The sequence below is a fragment of the Atractosteus spatula genome, chromosome 21 (assembly GCF_055471065.1).
Source record: "Atractosteus spatula isolate fAtrSpa1 chromosome 21, fAtrSpa1.hap1, whole genome shotgun sequence".
Taxonomy (NCBI): Eukaryota; Metazoa; Chordata; class Actinopteri; order Semionotiformes; family Lepisosteidae; genus Atractosteus; species Atractosteus spatula.
The window spans coordinates 3,118,183-3,141,602 of record NC_142726.1 but is presented as its reverse complement, the minus strand read 5'-3'; the positions used below and the strand labels follow the sequence as shown (position 1 = coordinate 3,141,602).

Sequence of the window (23,420 nt, the reverse complement as noted above, 5' to 3'; positions counted from 1 at the left end):
TCCTAGAGCTGACTGTAAAAGAAGACGGTATTTCCAGCAGTAGACCAACGCGTAGTCGTTCTCGGGCTTCAATCGCTTTAAAATCCCAGTTGAGGCGCTTTCGGTTGACGAGTTCAGCGCTCGCAGTCCCGCCGGCCCTGTAAACAAAAAAAAAAATCGCTGCTGAATTGGAATGACTGAATCTCTCGATTTTTTTTCTTGCTCGATCTTCTGTCAGAAACTGTTTAGTCCTGGTCAGGAGAACGCACCCCAGCGATCCCTACGTGGCTGAAACAAGGCGCAAAGTGAGGGTACCCCCTCCCCCCCCCGGACAGATGTACACACTCGCGTGTCTCTGGCGGGGAAACTTTGGCCAAGTAGGAAAGCCAGCAGCCACATCACCCTGCAACTTCCCCCACTGGAGCACAGCAGGTGTGGGCCTGGTCAGTACCTGGATGAGAGACTCCTGGGAAAGCTAAGGTTGCTGCTGGAAGAGGTGTTAGTGGGGCCAGCAGGGGGCGCTCACCCTGCGGTCTGTGTGGGTCCTAATACCCCAGTATAGTGATGGGGACACTGTACTGTAAACAGGCGTAAAACCGGGGTCCTGACTCTCGGTGGTCATTAAAAATCCCAGGGTGTTTCTCATCCTGGCTACATTTCTCTCCGGCCTTTACCAATTATGGCCTCCTAATAATCCCCATCTCTGAACTGGTTTCATCACTCTGCTCTCCTCCCACCGAGAGCTGGTGTGTGGGGAGCGGACTGGTGCACTATAGCTGCTGGTGCACTTGCATCATCTAGGTGGGGGCTGCACACTGGTGGTGGAGGAGGAGAGTCCCCGTTACCTATAAATCGCTTTGAGTGGAGGGTCTAAAAAAGCACTTTATAATTGTAAGGAAGTATTATTATCGGGAAAGAACACGTAAACTCCTCACAGAAGGAGCCCCGGCCCGGCCTCAAATCCGAATGCACAGCATCAGTTCTTAACCGTGATTATATAGATCCATTTACGTGTATAATAAATATATACATTTATCATGTAATATTTATAAAACTGGTCTAAACCGGGCACTCGGATTAGATTTCGTCCATCTTGCTGCGACCGTTTTGTAATAGGCGACAATTGCAAATGCATGGTTCAACACTTTGTCTATGGTCAGCAACAGCGGCGGAGTGGGAACACGTGTAGCTAATGTGTTACGAAGAGGTAACTCTGAATCGGTGATCCATTGGCCTGGGCTTGCGGAGGGGGGCTGCATCGGCAGATGGATTGATACTGTCTCGATCAGTGTACTGCAGCGTGCTCCTCTCCGCTGTCTGGAGGCTTAGCATTAGTCTGAGTAACGTAGGGTTGATATTTTTAGAAAACATTAGATTTTTACTTTGCCGAACTCGGTGGTCGAAATGGCAAGCGATGGTACCGCGAAGCTGTCCAAGAACCTCTTACGAATGAAGGTAATGTGCTGTAGTGTGGCGTCTCAGGACTCCTGATCGTTTTGGTATCGGGCCTTTTTTTCCCCGTGTGTTAAATGTTGAAAATTGCAAGCTCCTCTCCCAAGAGATTCTTGTTTATAAACTGTAAAATCATGCACGAGTTTATAGTAAGATATTAAGGACGTCTGTCATGAAAACCTGAATACTTATTAAGAGAGTACTCCATTAATATACAACGAAGTGAGTGCTTTTGAAGCACGTTGAGAGGGCTATGAACGTAACTTTTAGCCCATGCGTTTGATAAAAGTGCACTCGATTTTCATAATGTAGTAGTTTATAACCAGAAGTACAACAGTCAGGTAGTTGTCTTTCATTTGTTTAAGTATCTACTATTATCAGTAATGTAAATATCCTGTCTGTCTCTGTATTTAATCCGTGTGTGATGGTACCATTAAGAACTGTTGAAGATCAGTAGAATGTCCTCTGCATTCCTCGGGTTTCATTTCCTATTCTGCCTACAGAATCCACAGAAATGTTAACTACTGCCGCTGAGGAGTTTTTTTTTTTCTCTTTCACAAGTTGCTTCTTTTTGGTGACATTTGCAAATGTACATATCATGGTATGGCACACCTCTTGTGTTCCTCTGCTGCTGATCCTAATGGAGAGGCTGAACCCACAGCAGCCTGGCGAGTTTCTTTGCCGGCTACTGGGCACGACTGCAGAAATGTACTGTAACAATTTTTCTCAGCTCATCGAATACCCTGATGTGCGAAAGGAACAGAAAAGACCGATAAGAAGATGTAATACTGTTATACGCTGTGAAAGAAACTGTATTATCTTCTGTTTCATAGTAGCATAATGTATCACTACGCACAGCATGACAATTCGGCCTCCGTGAGAAAGCACGGAGATGAAGGAGCGGTTTTGGGTTAGAAACACAGTAAGCTCCTTTTTAACCAAAGGGCTGTGGGAGTGTGCAGCTGCACAGCCACGCTGACAAGGCTGATACCCTGGCTTCTGTCAGGAATCAGCTGGATGAGATCCTACGATCAATTGAGTACTGAGCTGGACACATGGGGCCTGATGGCTTCCTCTCATCTGTTACTGTTCTTAGTTATACATAGCATAGAGTACAACATATCAAAAAGGGTGAGCTTATATAATTTAAAGAGATAATGTGAAAGTTTTCAAATGACTTCATTTTGAAGCTTTCTGTAGAAGGAAGATAAAATAACCCACCAGGTTTACAGATAATCGCACTGAAAGCCAGTGGCTTGATTTTTGTCATCTCTGTTCAGTCACTGGAACATTTGTCCTTGAGCAGTCTAAGAACTCTGTATTCCTGTCTCTCTTGCCTGTTTTCTTTTTTTTCCTTTCTGCACTGAATTTGTCATCACGGTGAGGCCTTGTAAATAATGGGGTGAAAAATAAAGCCCTTTCAAAATTTCCCGACACGCCGCTTCTCGAGAATTGTCTCAGGGCCTCGTGCATCATTCGGTCTGCTTGCCGCACCTCGTTAACGCGTGAGAGATCTAGCACGGCGCTTCTTTTCATTTGGAAGAGCCGAGCTGCGCAGGTTGTCCCCGGGTTAGAATTGCTTTTAATATTCCTGTGAAATGGTAGAGTGCCCAGTAATTGCCTCCTGCTCTGTATCCCAAGCCTAAGAAAAGCTTGAGATGTTAAGATTACCGGAGACATGAAAAGAATATTGGTGTTGTCAGGAAAGAGCACGCTTCACAGATCCTGCCGTTAATCACCAAAGCACATGAAAGACAAAAGTATCAACAGCTCACTATGCTCTGCCAGTTTTCAAGATAGTGGGTTTACAGGTGCAGGTTTCTTTTTTTTCCCCTCTTTTCCAGTGATAGTGTTTGCTGAGCTCACAGATCTCCCTGGTATTTTCCCAATGAGTTATACTTTTGTGTCCTCTCCTCCCACACTTGGAAGGTATATCCGACTAATTTCTCAGACATCTGCCGTTTCTGTCCAGAAATCAACATTGTGAAGAGCTTTAGATTCGGCGTGTTTAAACACGACTCGGGGCTCAAAGCACACGATGCACAATGTGCTGCTCAGCAAAGAGATGTGGACAGAAATGTTTTCTTTTTCTGATAAAAAAAATCTTGGCCTTTGCTAGGTTCTTAGCTTTGAGGGAAAACACAATCACACAGGGAGGGAACTCTCTGGCTCACTTTTATTAAATAGTATGTCTGGCCTTAACCCCTGGAGCTCAGCCTCTTGAGTGACAGCAGCTCAGACGTGCAAACAGGGCAGGATTACAGCTGGTTAATATAGGATCCTGCAGATATGTGCTGTGCTTTTTCTATAGCCCTCACTACCCCATGCTCACTCGAGCAGCAGGACTTTGTGCAATATGACTACTTAACTGGGAAAAGGAAGTTAATGTTTAGTGCCAACCGTTTAATATTCAGTATTTACCGGTTTTTGTGTGTGACATTCCCTGACCACCCTCTTCAGCCTACTCAATGATGAATTGTTCTTTTTATACCACATGTGTGTTCTCTGCGGCCTACAAGTATTCCCAAGCCTCTCATGAGTTGTTGCCAGCAGAACATTCAGCTGAACAGCTGCGTATGAGCTGGTTTCCCAGCCCCTGTCTTGTAACTCTGTGAGCAATGGCAGGCCTGGAGCTGTGGTTTGTTTGACTGAAGCACGATGCTCGTCTTTCCCAGTTCATGCAACGCGGCCTGGACGCAGAAGTCAAGAAGCAGCTGGAGGAGGAAGAAAAGAGGATAATCAGCGATGAACACTGGTACCTCGATTTGCCAGAGCTCAAGGCCAAGGAGTAAGTCCAGCTTTTCACCTGTCGCGCGGTTTTCAGTTCGGGAGCTCTGGATCCTTATCCTCGGTGCCCGAGGACCGTTTGATACGTCGGTAAAATGAAATATTCGGAGGAGGGGGTCCTGCGTGGCTCAGCGAGTAAAAGCTCAAACTCCAGGCTTCGGCTGAGCCCTCCAGCCCAGGAGTGTTCATTCGAGCCCGGCTCAAGTCAGTAGCCGATGGTGACATGGGGATCTCTCCGAGCGGCAGGGCACTGTTGGTTGAGCCCCGTGGGTGTGGGGTTAGGATCAGTGTATTGGGGGTCCTCTCGGCGGAACAGCTCTTGGGCTCTCCTGCGCCTTGCCAGTACCCTGGTGACTCACTCCTCTACGTCCACTGCCAGGCACTGTGACACTTACAGCCGATCAGGTGCCAGTCAGCTCTGACGGATAAGCATGCTGGAAGAGCAAACCTAAATGTCTCATTCTCTCCCAAGTTGGCTACAGGAGTCTGAGCCAGTGTGGCTGGGTGGGGGGGGGTATAATAATTGTCAATCACACATTTTTAAAAAAGTATAACATCACTTTATTATTCCTGTACAATTTCTTGCATTAGGAATTTCTTTTCGCATACCCCAGCTTGCTCTCCATGAGACACACAGACAGGGAGAGAAGCTGGGGGTCAGAGCGCAGGGTCAGCCATTTATACAGCACCCCTGGAGTAGCTGGGGTGAAGGGGCCTTGCTCAGGGCCCAACAGAGTAGGATTCCTCTTCCAGCTGTCGGATATGAACTGGCAACCTTCCAGAATATATATTGCTACAGGGAATACTCAACTTCCAAGCTGGGTATTTTAAAAACTGAGATTATTTATATATTATGTGATTAAGGATGTACAAGTAAAACCTGATGTATTTTTTTCTGTAGTAACCATCACATGTGTCCTTGAAACTCGTGCACAGGTACCTGAATTACATCTCTTAATACAGCCTCAGCAAGCAAATGTGGTGCTTTTGATTTCAGGACCTGCATGTAAAGGGGCATTTCAACTTTCATTTCAGAATCTGTGAGACATGAGAGAGTTACATTAGGAATTGACATTTTTATTTTATTTCTTAATTCATTCAAAAAAAATGTACCTCATGTAATTCAAGCAACAGAGCTGTTACGAGGTAGTTTGTGGCGCAGTTTTTGTACTAAATTCCAAACCAGGTTTGTGCTGAACATAAAATAGACTTTCATCTGCAGTGTTACAATATGCAGATGCATTTAATACTTTAAAAAGTTATCTAATATCTAAATAAAGATTTGAGTAAATTTGTAAGTCTGTGTTCCAACTTGAGCATGTACTGTTTTTGTAGGAATTTCATCATAGAAGAAAGAAGTTTTGTGCCCTGTGAAGAGCTGATATATGGCAGAATGTCATTCGGAGGCTTCAATCCAGAAGTTGAGGTAAACCTAAACTTATCTAAAAAAATATTTGCAACATGTTAGTAGTTTATTTGAACACCTGAAGAAGGCTCCATGGCCGAAACATTGTTTTCTTTCTTCTTTTTTTTCAGCATGGAATAAACGTATTACTTGTTTTATTTGTAATATGATGCTAATTGTGTTAATTCCAAAGATCTTTTTGTTTTCACACCCGTGTCAGTAAAGTAAATTTAACCCCCATTTGTTTTCTCCCAGAAACTCATGGCAGCGATGAAGTCCCGGAGCACAACGGAGGAGGAAGAAGAAGGTGACAAAATGGAGGCTGACGTCTCCGACGAGGAGATGGCTAGGAGGTAAGGAGGGCGCCAGAACATCTTAATCCTTGTTTTCAGATGTTATTTCCGAGAGATTTTTCTATTTTACACCAGCCCGATGTTGGAATTACTTCTTGTTTTAAGGCTGAACCCCCTGTAGCACACAGAAACAGACAGACCCAGGGACGGTGCTTCTCTGGCACGTCTTCTCTGCCCGTCTCTAATAGGAGCCTGTTATCCTCAAGGGCTTAAGCTGGAAGATACATCTTTGGGGTTTTGCTAAATTCAGCTTAGAATGGGTATGTAAAAGCAGTCAAGTACCTCGCTCATGGTACAAGAGCAGTGTCTGCAACAGGGACTCGAACCCACAACCTGCCAGTTATGGGCACAAAGGGTACCCACTATACTATACTATACTGCCCTAATGGAATGGGTATGAAAAAGGAAAAATATAATTGGCAGTATCAAAAAAAAAAAAGTAAGATAAAAAGCAGACAAAAATGTGAATCTTAAGTGAAAAGAAAATGACCAGTGATGTTTGTTTATAGTTAAATACTGGTAAAATAGTAGTTCCATTTTATACCTGCCAGGTTTTACTTTCTGCACAGCAAACAGCTGGAGCTGTATACATGCATCTGTACGCACTTGCTGTAATGTATGTAGACTACAGGGCTGGATTTATTTAACTTCCAAAGGTTTAGCTCTCCTGAATAGATATTCAAGTCAGAGCACAATGGAATCACAAAAAACAAAAGGGGGATTTCCGGTGTATTTAAAGAAAAGGGTTGGTGTTCATAAATGCCAGTTTAACCTTTTTTTTTTGTCTTTGATAAACCTGCACGTTGTTTACATAAGTTATTGTAAGCAGTTGCTTTACTGTCTCCTGCCCTGCAGATATGAGACGTTGGTGGGCAGCATAAAAAGAAAATTCACTAAAAAGAGAGACCGATCAATGATGCCAGAAGACGGAACCAAAAACATCAGCGAGCCCAGAGCCAAGAAGACTTTCCTAAAACCCCAAGACTGAGGCTTTTCCTTCTCATTTTTTATTTAGATATTCACAAGCAGAATTGCTAAGAGATGTTTGTACAAGTCAGTTTCTGTGCAGTACTGATCAAAGGAAGCAGGAGAGAGCCTTGTTTTTTATAGAAGTGTACAGTTTAATCTGAATCGGGTATTTGAGTTATGATTGAGCACTGTTGTTGCAGCAACAGATGGGGTGCTTGTTTGCTGTTTTTAAAAATGGATGTTATACATCCTACTTGTCAAAATATAGAACCCATGAGTCATTAATGTTTGTACAACACTTGTAAGTTCTTGCATCATATAAAGACCTTTTATAAAGGTCTTTAGGACCATCATCTTCAGTACGTTCTTGAATAATTTGCTCACATGGCTGTCTGTGATTAACAGGTTCCTTGTGTATTTTAATACGAAAGTTTCTGACTGTTTTTCAGTCTGTTTTTTTTTCCTTTGTGACATTGCCTTTTAGGACTTTGAACATTGACACCTTCATGAGTTCTCTGTGCATTTGTTAATTATTAAAGGAATATGGAATTGGAATATGAACTTCAGACAAACTTTTCTTTTAAAGCAGTATTTTTAGTAAAAGAACTTTACAAATGTTAAAGCCCACAAAGTGGTAGTTTTTTTGTGCCTTCTAAAATTTTATTAGAGACTTAGTGTTTATTCTGTCTGTCCAAAAATATTCTTTAAAAATAAATTTACATATTCTAGATAATTCATTTCTTTCTTGTTTATCACATTGTCATCATAAAGGATTTTTTTATTTTTTGCTTTTCTAAACTCCAGTTTACAAATATACTGGACTTTTAAGAGAAGGATTTTTTTCTTTATAGACAGCAGTTGTTCCATAATTTTTATTGTTTTACTTAAATCCTTTTTTAATAGTTACAGCCTAAAAGGTTTTTATAATTGTATCTTTTTAATCAAAAGCAGGAGAATAAAGTACAATATTGTATAGTACAATTAGCATTAGCCTGATTGTAATAGACAGTTGGTAATCTACGAACCATCGGCCTTTAGATCTCAGAACCTAAGCAAGGTTCGATCTGGAATCTGGGATCACTGCAATGGAAGTGGTGTTGATGAACCAATGGTTCACTCTTCCCTCTGTGTGAGAATTTGCAGAGCAGAGGGACACTGTGCTGCAGGAGGTGTCGTCCTTCGGATGTGATGTTAAACCAAGGTCATGACTCTTGTCCATTAAAAATCCCATGGTGACTTCTTGAATGGGGAGGAGGTGTTGATCCTGTTGTCCAGATAAAAATTTAGCCAGGACTTATACAGTCTACCCTTGCAAGAGTTCCCGGTTAATTGAGGCTGTGAGTAAACTTCTCATTTCTGTGCCTGTTCTGGCATGCACCCAGACGACTGCTGTGCTTAAGGTGAGGATGAAGAGGGTCTGTGTGAAGCACTTTCAGATCCTTTTGAGATAAATCGCTACTGGTCCTTCTTTCCCTGTAGTGAGGGAGACTCCTAAGTCTCAACAGAGACATGAAACTTCTATATAACTGTTACACAAGCAGTGGCTAAAGGAAAGGCCTTCTAGGAATAATTATTGGTATAATTCTGGTCTATGGAACTTTTAAGGGAAGGAAATTAAGTGCATGTGCTAGGCTCAGAGTAATTTAGCATCTTGCACTGAATGATAACATTTGTACAATAGCAGTGCTTTAACTTGCACTAAATATACAAATTATGCTGTTCCGAAGCAGACTATAAGAAAGGGACCATTTAAAAGCAGACAGCATGGACCATTTTTCCCATGACAAGTTTAAGCAAACTAAAAGTGATTATGCCAGTATACCATTAGCCCTAGTTAATCATGGCAAATGTTGATCATTACCCCCAGATGTGAATTTGCAGTGACCTAATGCTTAATCTGTTCTTGCTGCTCTTGAAGCAAACACCTATACTAGTGGAGACACCAAGAAGCTCTGTATTAAAAATGTGATTGTTAGTGTCAAAATCGATTTTCAGAATTTAACTCGAAGACGGCTATTTTTTTCCATCCACAGTTTTTTTTTTTATCTTGAAATGTGTTTGAAGACCGTCATGCTCACTTCTATTGTACCTCTTAGAGAGTGTAACATAATTTGTTGTTGACTGAAGCCAGTTTGTGTTCCAGAGCCACACCAAACTTTTCTTTTAGTACTTCTTCCACTTCTTTATCTGGGATGGTGGACATCTCATAAAGGTCATGCCCTTCCTGGTAGTTATAGGTGACCTCACTGTATGTCCAGCCAATCACAGCTCGAAACCCAGTGTCTGTCTGCAGGGAGCAGATGGACTTGTTGGTGAACAAAGAATCTGGGGAGGTCTGGAGCTGTTCGGTCGTTTGCACAAAGTAATCGATACGGCGAGGTGCCAAGGTGAAGCAATAGATTGTCTTTGTCAGAGCCTTGTCTATTAAGGAGGAGCTGAAAAAACTTTTGTTTGGTATAAGAATTTTTCTTCCAGTTTTAATCAAGACCCAGGTACCTTCATGCTCTACAAGTTGAAAAAGACCAGGAAGCTGAGGCTGCTCTTTTCCTGAAATCAGTTCGAGTGGCTCCCGGATTTGGCAGGACACACCAAAGCTCACATCTGCTATGTAAGGCTTCCCAGCAATGATCACTTTGTTAATGAGGTGTGACTCCGTGGGGCTGTATTCTTTGGTTAAGCTGTTAAACACCTTTGCTCCGAGCATCGTGGTGTCATATCCCAGCTCTTTCAAGACCCAGGAGAAGAGCAGGTTATTCTCACAGCACCAGCCCCCTCGACCTCTTCTCACAATCTTGTTGAAGATGGTGTCCAGGTCCGTGGTGATCTTCTCCCCACAGTGAATGCTGAGGTTTTCAAATGGGACGGACAGGATGTGGCACCTGTGAATGGTGTTCAGTGTCTCCAGGTCTGGTTTTTTGAAGGGACCACTGTAGCCAATCCTCTCGAAGTACTCCCTCAGATTCATCATGTCGTGCTGAGAAAATGAGTGTTAAAACTACAGTGTTAAAAGACAGTACCTGGTAAGACTGATATTTTTGGTGATCTCATTTAGTTCTGCTTTGAAGTTTGACTACAATGCGCTGGAAATCGATGCTCATGCCTAACCTGTTGCCATATATAAAAACTGAAAAAATGAAAATTTAATCGGCTGCACATTCAAATTATCCAACTGCAAACTAAGTTAAGACCTGTCAAAAACTGTATATAGTTTTATCTAATAACAGTTTGACAGACCCATAGAACAGTCCATAAAGGGCAGTATTGGTAGAAGGATGGGGTTATGAAGAGGATTATATGGGAGGGCACAGTACTTTGATTCAAATCCAGTCAGTAGGAAAAATTCCTTTCATAAACATTTGTTATAAAAGAGGTTAACAGAGCAATCAGCAGCTCTATAATTATTTTTCATCTTGCTAGATATTAACCTTTATATTTGCACATTGAATTTAAGGGAATGGGTGGTGAAATTGTGCTCTAAATCATTAAGGTTGTAATTGTTTATAATGACTTATTTTTTTCTGCAAAGCTACTGAAGTTTTTAGCATGACACGACATCACTGTCATGTTCTCCCCAGCAGCTGCACTGTGGGCAGCGCTAATAGTGTGACATCACAGCCGGCTGCGTTTTGGCTGTCGGGCATCCATGGAAGCGAATTGCCTGGAGTCCCTGAGCAGGTGGAACAGGTTTACGGCCGTGCCCCGGCGAGGTGTGGTGTACTGTAAAGACGGACCCGAGAAGGCTTGGGCTTCGGGCCTTGTGTTTTGACATGGAGCCCCTTCAGATCTGTTTCCCTGGTTTCTTCCAGTGTTACGCTTGCTCTGCTCTTTTGTAGCTTCCCATGTCTCTTGGATTCCCTTCAGCTTGGTATTCCCATGTCTCTCGTATTCCCACATCTCTCAGATTCCCTATGACTTGGTATACCTACGTGTCTGATTCCCTACAGTTTGGTATTCCCATGTCTCTCGGATTCCCTACATCTTAGTATTCCCAAACCTATTGGATTCCTTACGGTTGGGTAGTTCCAAGTCTCTCAGATTCCCTATGGCTTGGAATTCTCCCTCAGAACTAGGCAGGATGCCTGGATTAAAAGCCCCTCATACATCCCGAGCTCCCAGGCTTGCCTGCCGGGGCGTGGCGCCTGTCCGTGTGCGTGGCGGCCTGCCGCTGTCCCACCGCGCGCGTGAAGCGCTGGATCAGCCCCTGTTCTTGCAAGCGGGCTGAGCGGTCGGGCGGCCGGCTGGGGAGCCCGGCTCAACTGGACTCTTTCTCATTCCTGAATCGCAATCCAAGTTGCTCCTCGGGTGCGAGTCATTACGATTAATATTTAAATCTGCCATTATTTAAAGTTGCATTTCGAATACATTCATGCAGTTTGATAGAAAATACTTGTAATAATAGTTCTCATTAACTTTTATGTAATTGTGCATTATAATACTATATATAGGATTAGATCAGATTAAGTACTAATGAGTACTGGCTTTGTCCCACAATTTTTTAATGCAACTGCATGTTTACTGTGTAAACCACAGTCGAAGATATCGGTCTGAAAACAGCACAGATTTGTTGAGTAACTAGAACTATCATGACTACAGATTGCAGCCAATATATGGAGTAAAATAACAAAGCCCTGTATGTTCAGAACCATTATCTCCTTCACTGCCTGAGCTGTAAAGTGTTTAAACTGCTGCTTATAAAAGTGTTGAATTTCTGAGTACTTAACAGTTCTCCTGGCAGCTGATGATTATAAACTTCAAGACTCTAGAAGTTGCTGTCTTTTGTGTCAGAGTTTTAAAGTATAGCTTTGAAATCCTTATACAGAAGTACTTAAACTATCACACAGTATTCACACACAAGAATGCTTTTACTTCCAGTAGAAACAGAAAGGTAAACCACGTACTGTACATACTTTGTAATTTGAACGTGTTCTGAGGATCCACTTACCAAGGGTAGCAGTCAATCTTTCCACTGTTGGCTTGTCTGTAAATTCGAGGATTTCACAAAGTGCTATAAGATCATTACAGGAGAAGGACGTTAAACACTTTTACAAGTGAGGTGGAGCTATCTTTCTTAAAGGGATCACACAGTATTCATTGGACCTTCCACCCTCTGCACAAGAGCAGTAAATCAGTATCGCAGCAAAGCCATACTCACAGGTTAGCTAGGGCCAGGAAACTAAGATAAAAGGCAGGTCAGAATAAGCAAGGAGAGTCCAAGTTCATGAAAATAAAAAAGTACACACCCTTGGCTCTGGAGGTCAGAAACACTAACCAGTGAGCTCAATGTCCCTCCCTATTCCTCAGTATGTTTCACTTTCCATAGTTCTCAGGAAATAAAAAGTAATTATTTTCTGTTTGATGCATATTAGATTTTATAAGCCACAAGAAACATTCTATTTAATATCTGAATGCCACTTAAGTTCATCTTTAAATATCCATCACTCTCTGCTGTTTTTTTTAAAAGAGCTCATTGGTTGCAATAGAAATGGCCCTAAATGGTTTACACTGCCAAACGTTAAGTGGCATTTCTGAGGGACACTTTTATTTGTACAGCCCTTTTAGTAAACAGAACAATTCTGTTACAATACCAATAAGCTGCTGAATTGAAAAGAAGCAAATAGCCGATTGTCAGAAAGTGGAAAAATGGGTGAGGTAGCAACAGGTGTAGGGGATTCTGTTGCCTTCCATAAGGGCATTTGTCCTTGTTCTTCGAGCTTCCTTGTGATCAAAGCTCCTGTTTGTGTCGACGCTTGTTAATTACCACACGGTTCAGAGGTGATGGGTCCCAGCTAGCTCTGTTGGTAGGACATGAGACTCATCATCTCAGGGTAGTGGGTTCGTGTCCCATGTCAGGCACCAGGTCCTCCATGGTGGAGGCTGGGCACAAGGCTAACAACCCTGTCCTGTAAAAAAACAAATGTTATGGTTTTGGGATGGTATAGTACTCCGATTCAAGAAAACAGGAAAAAATTACTGCCATGAAAAATTGGCATTAGAAGGGAGCTTGACAAAATAATGAGCAACTGTCTAACTCATTTATTATACTTTCACATTGAACTGAAAAAAACATGCAACACGTTTTTCTCTAAATCAAAGTTTTAGTCATTTATAATCAGGATAGATTCCACTCTGCAAAATTGGTTTTGTTTACATAACATCCATCTATTTTCTCACCACTTCTTCCAAATCGGTCACATCTTACAATTGCTGGTTCCTCCACATCTGCAGTTTCAGCGGTCAGGCTCTTGCCCAGGCTGTATGTCCTCGTCTCCCTTTTCCTACTCTTTCTGCATCACGCCACTCAAATGACTATTGATTCATCTCACCGCTCCAAATAAATCTCCCTTTTGTGGGCAACAAAAAAAGAAAATTCACTTTAAAAAGAGACCAATCAATGCCAGATAAAAACAGGACCAGAAACATCAGAAAGCCCAGAGCCAAGAGACTTTCTTAAGACCCCAGGCCTAAGAAGGATCTTCCTTGTCATGTTGCTCAGATATTCACAAGCCTAATCACTGGACAAGAGCTGTTTGTAAAAGTCTGTTTCTGTGACGGAAAGCAGGATGGAGACTTGTTTTTTTTATAGAAGTGTAAATTTTAATCTGAATCGAGTATGTGAGTTATGATTGAACACTGTAATTGCAGCAAAAGACGGAGTTCTTGTTTCATGTATTTTAAAAGATTCGCTTTCTGTAATACTCCTTGATGCATGTTAGATTTTTCAAGCCACAGAGAAACATTCTGTTTAATATTTGAATTCTACATTTATGTATTTGCAGACTACTATCCATCCATCTTCTAACCATTTCATCCAATTCAGGGTTGCAGGGGACTGTAAAACTATCTTGGCAAGCAAAGGGCAAGGCAGGAACCTGCTGGACAGGACACACCCACACAAACACAAGGGGAACCTACAAAACTCCTCACAGACAGCACCCCAGGTCAGGAATTAGACCCATTGCTGCACTGCTAGCAACTGTCACCATGCTGCTTTATTTGCAGACTTACTTATGTGCTCAAGGTTGTACCATTTGTTGGTAATTTTAATTCAACTGAAAATCCCACACACTCGGCACCCAGCTTTTTTATGAAATCATACAACCTGAGGTCACTATGTTACATTATGTGTGCCCTATGAGTTCTTGATGCAATACTAACTTTGTGTTTTTCGTGGTGCATCAGTATATTAGGTCTTATAAGTAAAATAAGACCTAAAATAAGATGTTATAAAAAACATTTTGCATTTCCCACTGGGTGGCAGTAGTTTACAAGATTTGTGCTGTTTCACAGTTCTCCATTTTTAATCATAGTATGAGAAAATGACATTCAGTAACTTTGCTTTAAATCATGTTCTTTTTTCATTTGCAATTGCACAGGACACCTTAAGCCTAGCCCTACCAAAGCTGCAAAAATAAGGAAATGCTACACGTTATTTTTTTACCACGTAACTAGCTATAGAAGTCAAATGAGAGCAAAAATGATTTTCAGATATGACTATCTCCCCTTAATCAAACCATAGGCAAGAATAACATGTTGTTGCCTGGCCTAAGACCAAAATTTAATTCCATCTCTCACAAAAAGAAAGCCAACTTTGTTATAACAATACACGAACGTCTGAGGACACCTTTTTTTCTCCTGTAACTATGCCAAAACATGTTTTTGAGCACACTGTGCCTGCCAGATCACCTCTAGGAACATTCCACAGAAATCTTTATTATGATTATGACTTATTTTCACTGAAGCGACACTTAGAATCATAAAAAAAAGACATTGATACTTGAAAATGAAGTACAGTACAGCTGTAAGCTCTTAATTAATCAGTATTTGTCTAATCAGACAGTAAAGGCATTCTCCACAGATACTGAGGTTTTCAGGTTTTGTTTGCATATTGCATATCTGAAATAACCTTACAACCAGTATCAGGGGCCCATTTATACTTGACCAGACACTATTTCTTTCCAGTAAAATCAAAACTATTTAAAAAAATGTATCCTTAGTTGAACGTGACCAAAAAAGGTCACTTTCTCAGGTAATTTATTATTGGTGTACTTATTTTTTAAGATATACTGTTTACGAAATGGTCAGAAAATAGTGAAGGCTAAGGTGCAGATGGAAGGACTAAGTTCGTATGAAACTGACCAACAAGAATGACGCTCACCTCCAGGCACATAGAATCGACTTTTCGATTAATTTTCTGTCCCAGGGGAGTTCTCCACACATCAGCCACTAATCAACAGATTTTCCCCCATCTGCACCCTGTTGTGAAAACCCAGACCAAGCTTTACACACCACAGACAAAAATGAATGAAGTTGCCTTTCTGGAAAGTCCAGCTCCACGTTCTTCGGAACAGTTCGGGCCGATCTGCCCTTATTCTCAGTTTGCGTGTCACACTTCAATCATTTTCACCCTCCTTGAAAGGACAAATATGACTTTTCATTCAATGTTATCAGTATTAAATTCTCATTAAATCTCTGTGAAGAAGAAAAGCAAAAAAAAATGTGACCTTGAATGTGGAGATAAAACTTTTTTTATTTCATCATGAAAGCATAAACAAGGTAAAAATATTTCCAAATGACACAAATAAAGCACGTCTTCTATTTCAGAAATGCATACACACCAACCAGGAACAAATAATCCCTAAGTTACTAGAAACAAAGAGGTGTTGTTTATCAAGGAAGATTGTAACAAAATATATTAATATTTTTAAATCTAATCTAAATCAAATAATTATGAAAATTAGTTTTCAAATTATTATTATTATTGATTTGCTGTTCTGCTTTATATTGCTTATTTATGCCATAATTGCTCATGGTATATAGAACATTTTAGTTTTCTTTTAATTAAAATTCTAAATAACTTGAATTACTGTCTAGTTAATTGTTTCCCAAATAATTTTCTTTCCAGGCCATTCTCTTTAACAATTTGTTAAAAGTTATTTTACTAAATATTTATAAATCAATCAACACATTTTTTTTTTAATCTTACTCAGTGAATGAATAAAAATTCCTACAAGAAAATTGAGAGAATTATAGAGGATTTGCACTTTCAATTTGAAACTTTATGCAAGATGCAGTATCTTAATAAAACAATTACAATTAAATTATTAAATGTATTATTATTAAATATGATGTAATGATATCAGGAGTAGTAGAGGGTATTTCTTGGCGTTAATAGTGTCCTATCAATGGCATCTGTGGTTGGGCAGCTCTTGCCCTCAAGACTTCTATCTTCATTGTTTGGGAATCTCAGATCCTTCACAAACACCAAATCATTCTGGTATAACAGAAATGTAATTATTGTTGCAATAAAAACAATCATGGGATACAAGTGCTATTCAACATTAATTTTATTTATTATTGCAACATAGACAAGCAGAAACAAAAATTCATTCTCCAGAACCAAGCCCATGATCCTCCTTTCAGACAGCTGTTCCATTTGAAGCACTAGTCTTTGGGATGCTGCTAACTTAAAAGTGCTCTCTCACAGTGTGGACTGACCCACTGGTAAAGAGATGGGTAAAGACTTAAGGTTTTAATGGGTGGAGTTAGACTTGGACCAAGTGATAGTATTAGGACAGAAGACAGATTTAATGTAGGAGCCATTTGGGCCACGTGCTTTAGGACAGTAGTGAAGCCTGTGCTCTTTGTGAAAGCAAACCTTATTCTGAAAAGTCATAGTTAAACAGGTTAATTACAGGTTAATTAAGGTGTTAATTACTTAATAGCTGGACCAAATGGTAAATAAAAAAATAAGACCCTGAGGTCTTCAGGTCTCCCTACCAGCGTTCTGGAAGGCGTGTTCAATCAGATGAGGTGACAAATCAAAGGATTATGCAGCTTGAATGGTTCGCTTGCACTGCAGGCAAATGAAGGGAAAGCATTATTTCACAGCACTGGGGAAGGTACAGTATTATGTTACCTGAGAGAATAAAAAACAAGCAGTAGACGAAGTCTAGATCCTCAATGGAGATGGCGGGTCACAGACTCCTCTGTAGAGTTAGCATCTATCTTTTGATCGCACTGGCTTCATGCTGATTAGCAATCTTATGGCAAGAACAGAACGGCTGCAAGAATGTAAACTTACACAGGCACAACCATTTCCACCACCTGATTAACAATGAACTGAGCCTGGAAGACTGAAGAAACTCTTTTTGAAACAACAGTTAAAACAGATCATGTGCAAACAGAACAGAACTGTCAAGGATGCATACAGTGCTTACGAAATGTAGAAAATACCAAATGCTCCATGTGCCATCACTAGAATTATATTCCTTAGGGTTTCTACTATTGTGGGAGGGGTTTATAAAAGTAGATAGAAGTCCCTTAAATATTTTTATATTTACGAAAAGAAAACAGGACATGTGGATGATATGACATAAGAAAATTAGTCTTGGGAATCCTTGTAGAAAGAGCACCAGCTAGTTGTGCTCTTGTTCCCCCTTGGCTGATCCGGTGCTCCTCTGGAGGCGTGCCGGAGCATTCTTGTGGAACGTAAAGAGAACTCCGACGAGGAGGTCGAAGACGCCGGCGGGGAAGAAGCTGTGGACGAATGGGATGATGCACGCCAGCCTGCCAGGAGCGTAGACGTGCTGGGGGCGCACCGCCAGCAGGGCATGGCAGATGTTGTGGAGCACAGGCTGCAGATCCACCGAGGAGGCCGCAGACATCTTGGGCAGGCGCTTCTGAAAGGAGGAGATGTACTCTTCCCCGTAGTCCTCTTTAACGTCCTGCGGAACCTGGGAGAGAATCTCTTCGTGATAGGAGCTCCATTCCTCTCTTGTGCCAAAGATGTCTGAAAGAGAATAAAAATAAATCCAATAGATACTAGTAATGTAAACGCAGATCAGGATACGACTGTCAAAGAGAAAATGCAGAACAATCAATGTGTGCATTTCTTGGATTCCTGACCAACAAAAACATTCTGGGTTTAAGTGCATCTGTCTCATATTTAGACAATGGACAATAGTTTTTGTTTTCCATTGATCTGATGATGTTGCCATGTAAGTCTTGCAGAACTTTATCTCTTAGTCTTTTTTCTCCATTTCAATACCATTACAGTTGCTGGGAAAGATTTGCCAATTATTATGTGCAAGCCATGAGGTCACCAGAGTGGTGGCCAGGTGTAATTAGTTTAATTAGTAATTTTTTTAGCCTCTGCAACGAGCTGCTTTTACTCTGCTCCAGATATCCTCAGTTTGTAGAAATACCCACTTGTTCTGAAACCTCCAGGCTGGATAACAGAGACTCTGACGCCCCATCTGGATAGTTCTTGTCTCATCACTTCAGAAAACATGCTCAGGGCTGCTTTGGAGGCACAATAGGCAGAGAACATAGGGACTGGAACCTTGGCTGCAACACAAATATACAGGTAAGCGGATCACTCCGGCTCATTTCGGGAAACAACTGGACCAGATCCTCAAATCAGTTATCTGCTGCGTTAAATTCTAAATTTTGTCAGCTGCTGTGTTACATTTCCCAATGCTACACATTTGTCATCTAGACGACACATATGGACCAATAGTGGAAACTGTCAAAAATCTATAATAAATATGTCTCCCGTTGTCTCACCTGCCATACTTGAAACATTGACCATCCTGCCTCTGGCTCTGCGCAGCAGGGGCAGGAATGTCTGGGACAGCTCCACAGCACCCAGGAAGTTGACTGCCATGCACTTTTTAAACACTGTCATGGGAAGAATTTCTCCATCTGCTAAATATCCCAGGATTCCTGCATTATTCACTATTGCCCAAAGTCCTACAATGAGAACGCAACAAAAAAAAGTCATCATTAACTAAACAGTCTTCCTACTGAGAAGCTATTAACACTTTCCAACAAGATTTAAATTCTCAGACTTATTAAGTGACTATTATGAAGTGGTTGAGACAATATGAGTTTGATTAGCTTCAATGGGCATTAATTGGTGGAAATGAGACTGGCAGGGTTACATTGATGAACAGGTATAAGCAAAGCATTAGAATGCATTAAAACTGTTCACCATTAAAGTTCTGGATGGTTTGAAAAGAGTTTATTTTACTGAGGGTTTGACACAGAATTTCCTTGTTAAACAAGAGAGGGTGACGAAGTGGTCCAATCTCTGTCCTGAGTCTCACACTGCCTATCTCAACCCACCATACTGATCTTAAGAATTCTGATCAACATGCCTGTAAAAACATTTACAAGGACAGAATAAGACTTACCTGTAAGTACATGCACATAACATTCCAATCCTTGCAACACAAATGATTTTATTTTGACACCGAGGAGCCAGTAACATAACTGCCTCATTTGTAGCATTCTTTCATATTGGGCCAGCAGACCCTAAGTATATCTGATATGGGTCTATTTTCCACATAGAATGTCAGTATATTGAATGTAGTATGTTTAAAATTTTTATTGCATGATTCAGATGAGGCTATCACAATACATGCTTCAAGAAGTCTAACATAGAATTAATAGGCCCATCCACCAAGAGCTTGACTTGACTCATCTGTGCAGAGCAAACTCACAATAATGTGATATCCTATTCTATGGCCCATCCCATTGAGAAGCACCACAGCATACCTGTTTCACCCACTTCAGCTTTAATTTGCTGGTAGGCCTTCCTGATCTGTGCACTGTTGGTCACATCCAGCTGCAGCACAAGAAGTCTCTTTGAGCTGCACCTCCTCAGTTCATCAGAGCCGGGACTCTGCTCATTTAAGACCCCAGCAAACACGGTCAGCCCCAGGCTGTCCAAGTGCTTAGCCAAGGCATGACCAAAACCTGAATCACAGCCTGAGTGGGATAAGCAAAGAAATGCCCCAATTAATTTTTTCAGAAATACTCTTTGACGGTACAAACCTACTTCCAGTTTCAACATTTTTAAGGTGACCTGCAATCATCCTGGTGTCCACGTTATCAGATTAATATGTGGAAGCTTGATAGTCTCCAATGTTTGCTCCATAGTAAAATATGTCAGGCACAACACAAGAGCCTTTCATCCACAGTTGCAGTTTTTGCAATGGTGGTGGAGGCAAGATAGTGATTTTTTTAAATCTAATAATGACCAAAGAGGTAATCCCAAATTATTTTAAGAATGCCAAGAACTTCAAATGTCTTGAAATTTGAAGAGTAGACAAATCTCTTTGCTGTCAATAGCAGGCAAGATCATAAGAAACTGTCAGACCTTTCTCATCTCATCAATTAATCATTAGATTTTACTGGAAATTACTTGTGGATTATTTAATGGATTACTTTGATCTAATTTTCTAAACATTTCCTGTGATTAATGTGACTTAAAATGACAAAATTAAGATTAAAAATACATATCACAGTTTATCCTCATCCAAACCAAGATGTACTAACAAGATAGATGTTATAATAGTAAAAAGACTAGTAAACATTGAGTAAATTGTTGATGCTCATAACATAATTGACATTATAGACATATATTAAAACTCCTTATTGCATCTAAGAATTTTGTTCAGCAATATATGAAGATTTTATCTATGGAGTGTAGAAAATGTAACTTTCCTACATGCTCTTTGTTGAATCAAACTACTACAACAGTCTGTGACATCAACCTGTCTCATATACCGTATGTAATATTAATATTGAAAAAGATGAAAACAGACATTCAAAGTCCAAGCTAAAGTTATGTCACTAGCCAAATGTGGCCAGAATTCCACCAGTGCATAACTGGGACAGTTGAGATGGTTAGTTGGCCAGAACACGCTTGGATCCCTGCAAAATTGAGAGCCCTGCAGCGATCTGGGCACCTGTAGGTTGACAGTGACATCAGGGAGGGAAATGCCTCTCCTTCCGTTGGCTCGTGACCCGCCGGTACGTCCCTGCAGAACTTGTAGGGCATAAAAAGATGAATGGTTCTGATAGCCATGCAAGTCAGAGGATTTGTTCCTGCATTTCCTCATTCTCCCCTTGTGTTGCGACAAGGGTGTTCACTGCGAGCTCAAACCTGAAGGCACACTTGGCAGGTATACTGAAAGCTAATGATGACTAAGCACTGATCACACAAGATGATCATGGCAAAGGCAAAGTCTGAAGACCTACCAATGAGACATGCATCAGGCTTCCAGTTTCAATTCGATAGCCTTAGTCCACCAGCGCACCACACAGCAAAACCGATGTAAAACCTGAGGCTGCCAGAGCCTGTCTGGTATGACTCCGATATTTGTCCATGTGTAACAGAGCAGCCGCATCCGCAGTGCTGGAATTGGGTTAGGATGCCAGGAGGTGGCATCGAGACAGCGAGATTCTTGGCTAGCAGTCTCACAGGGAGACTGCTGGTTATTATCCGATTATTAGTCTTGCAGCGAGGTGCCAGGTAATTGAAAAGGTTACTGATGGCAGGGGGAAGACTCTTGACAAGTAGCAGCCTATAGTGGAGTGTGTTCAGCCAAACGTGATTCACCCAGCTGAGGGAGAATTCCACCGGTGCCACTCGTGAGGGACAAGGTGACAGGCACGCTAGCGCCAGACCAGTTACAGGTTAAAAAGAAACAAAGCAGGTCCAGTTTCTGCTAAATCCCAGTGATAAAAAGGGGATTCATGTGTGCAGATCTATGCCTGGCTAACAAGTTAAGGGGGATCTGTCGCACTATGGCACTACACGAACTGTGGTCCGAGAGTCACAGGACTGAAAATCTGCTTGGAGAGAGCCCCAGGACGGCTTCAGGATCCAGTTAATGTCTACTGTTGTTCGCCACTTCCCAGCTAAACTGAATACATGCCCTTTTCACTTCACAAGCAAGATTACAAACGAGAGTGTATTCAGCCCATCGAACCTATTGGGCAGTTAGTAGTTAATTGGTGCAGGGATCTGATCCAGCTGTTCCTTGGTTCTGACTTCCGATTGGAGAGTTCATTTCTGCCTGAGTGCTGGAATGTGCCCATACTAGATTGTGAATTCTATCTGTCTAAGAGAATAGCATACTGCAACCCACCATGACAAAAATCCAAAGGCGACGTTAAAAAAAAAGAATAAATGAATTGACTGGCCAACTTTGGAAATCAAGCGCTGAGAACAGATGGCCTCACAGCTCCCTTTGGCTTCTTTTGTTTGTCTCTAAAAAAAAGCCCAAAACCACAGGTATATGTGTCCCATTTGCATGTGAATACTAATCAGATGTGATTTCCTTAAGAACAAAGGTAATACCTTTAAATCCACTCAACACTGGTGAATCAATAAAACTATTTCTTTAAAAATATGTTTCTGAGATTTGAGAAAAGTACTTTTTTTTATTTTGGGGAGTACATCAGAAATTTACCATGAAAATAAAAATAAATCCCACAACATTTTTATATGTGACAGAGATGGTACAAATCTTGGAAAGTTAAATGAAAAATGACTTTTGAATAACTAGAACAGCACCGTCAGTGCAAACGTTGAGACAACATCAATTTGGCCAAAAGAAATGCAAATTTCCTTTTTAAAAATGTGCAAATATAAATCCTAAAGCACTTGTTTGTCTTCAATATTTCAATGGCGTGCAGGGAAAAGGGGGTTAACTCTGAAAAGAAAAAAGCTCATTCTTCTTACCTGTAATCAGCACACTCTTATTGTTCACAGGTAGCAGCTTCTGCGATTTTCCCAGGAGTGACAACGAGATGTAGTAGAGCAAGGAGAGCAGGAGCAGCCCAGCATAACCCGGGACCTTCAGAAAGCACAGGGGCTCCACCAGGACAGCCAAGAGAAGGCACCAGATCAAAGACCAAGACCCCAGTTTCAGACCCCCTTTCACTCTCAATATTACTGCCCCTGCATACAATGTTGTAATAGAAGCATACAGCATCAGGAAGTACAAAGATTCACTGAAAGATTTATCCATTATGACTGATTCTCAATGCACAGATGGGTCTCTTCTCCTTCTTTTGGATTTTCATATGGTTTCTGATGGGTTGTTTTTTTTAATCGTTACTCTGCTTCCTCTTCCTTGTACAGCCAGTCATCAGGGTCTCTCTTTGAAGACCAGTTTCCAAGTGGTTAACTATAAACTATAAAAAAAAACAACCCACTGCACCCTCACTTGGGAAAAGCAACAGAATAAACCACACCTCCCCAACTCCCTCCCCCTCCCTCCCACTTCAGTTTATAATAACTGATGTTATCCATAACTGCAGATACATACAGTGCTGAATCAACAGCTACTGCTCACTGAACGCGATGGGATGGTAATGCTCTGCAGTGTACTTTGTCACAACACAGTAACAAGACCTAGACACACTAGCTCTAAGCGAACAAAAAGGAAATGTGCGCAGTCTTGTTAGGAATGTTTGGTATCAAAAACAAAATAATTTCAGAATTTAAAAAAAATACAGGCGAGGGTGTTCTTTAAAATATACTAGCATGCAGCTCTAGCCAAAGTGGGGAAAAAAAAAGATAAATACTTGTTCAGATAATAGAACAATGCACGGTGTTAAAAATTTAACTATACTTTTTTTTTTCCTAACAAAAATGTCTGAACATGTTTTAAATGTTC

At 41.1% G+C, this 23,420-nt stretch overlaps 3 protein-coding genes across 7 annotated transcripts; 1 reads left to right on the top strand and 2 right to left on the bottom strand.

The window, feature by feature from the left end:
- Nucleotides 1-1,235: 1,235 nt before the first annotated feature.
- On the top strand, nt 1,236-7,673 carry mphosph6 (M-phase phosphoprotein 6). The gene is made up of 5 exons (XM_088939281.1): nt 1,236-1,434; nt 4,107-4,219; nt 5,554-5,644; nt 5,879-5,976; nt 6,832-7,673. The coding sequence occupies exons 1-5, from the start codon at nt 1,384-1,386 to the stop codon at nt 6,962-6,964; spliced, it is 486 nt and encodes a 161-aa protein (XP_088795407.1). The 5' UTR covers nt 1,236-1,383; the 3' UTR covers nt 6,965-7,673.
- On the bottom strand, nt 7,519-9,913 carry LOC148817006 (arylamine N-acetyltransferase, pineal gland isozyme NAT-10-like). The gene has a single exon (XM_088939280.1). The coding sequence runs from the start codon at nt 9,911-9,913 to the stop codon at nt 9,038-9,040; it is 876 nt and encodes a 291-aa protein (XP_088795406.1). The 3' UTR covers nt 7,519-9,037.
- On the bottom strand, nt 7,804-22,956 carry hsd17b2 (hydroxysteroid (17-beta) dehydrogenase 2). 5 transcript variants are annotated; one of them, XR_016094629.1, is made up of 10 exons: nt 22,481-22,935; nt 19,504-22,006; nt 18,511-18,696; nt 18,154-18,291; nt 16,723-17,734; nt 15,232-15,414; nt 13,117-13,286; nt 12,704-12,845; nt 11,888-11,950; nt 7,804-9,919 (listed from the first exon to the last, which is right to left on the bottom strand). XR_016094629.1 is itself a non-coding variant. In XM_088939279.1 (5 exons), exons 1-5 carry the CDS (start codon nt 22,767-22,769, stop codon nt 17,361-17,363), a joined length of 1,200 nt encoding a protein of 399 aa, XP_088795405.1. In that variant the 5' UTR covers nt 22,770-22,956; the 3' UTR covers nt 15,455-17,360. The 5 variants fall into 5 exon arrangements, 1 of the variants encoding a protein (XP_088795405.1); XR_016094626.1 differs by having other exon boundaries at nt 19,504-19,716; nt 22,481-22,934; XR_016094627.1 differs by lacking the exon at nt 7,804-9,919 and having other exon boundaries at nt 11,792-12,845; nt 15,232-15,353; nt 19,504-19,716; nt 22,481-22,934.
- Between the last annotated feature and the right edge of the window lie 464 nt (nt 22,957-23,420).

Coding starts and splice junctions, on each gene's coding strand:
- hsd17b2 (XM_088939279.1), bottom strand. CDS start 22,769: ATGGATAAATCTTTCAGTGAATCTTTGTACTTCCTGATGCTGTATGCT. Junction 19,717..22,480: donor TAAGAGTGTGCTGATTACAG/GTAAGAAGAATG, acceptor TATCCCACTCAG/GCTGTGATTCAGGTTTTGGT. Junction 18,292..18,510: donor CAATGTTTCAAGTATGGCAG/GTGAGACAACGG, acceptor TTTGTGTTGCAG/CCAAGGTTCCAGTCCCTATG.
- mphosph6 (XM_088939281.1), top strand. CDS start 1,384: ATGGCAAGCGATGGTACCGCGAAGCTGTCCAAGAACCTCTTACGAATG. Junction 5,645..5,878: donor GCTTCAATCCAGAAGTTGAG/GTAAACCTAAAC, acceptor GTTTTCTCCCAG/AAACTCATGGCAGCGATGAA. Junction 5,977..6,831: donor GACGAGGAGATGGCTAGGAG/GTAAGGAGGGCG, acceptor CCTGCCCTGCAG/ATATGAGACGTTGGTGGGCA.
- LOC148817006 (XM_088939280.1), bottom strand. CDS start 9,913: ATGATGAATCTGAGGGAGTACTTCGAGAGGATTGGCTACAGTGGTCCC.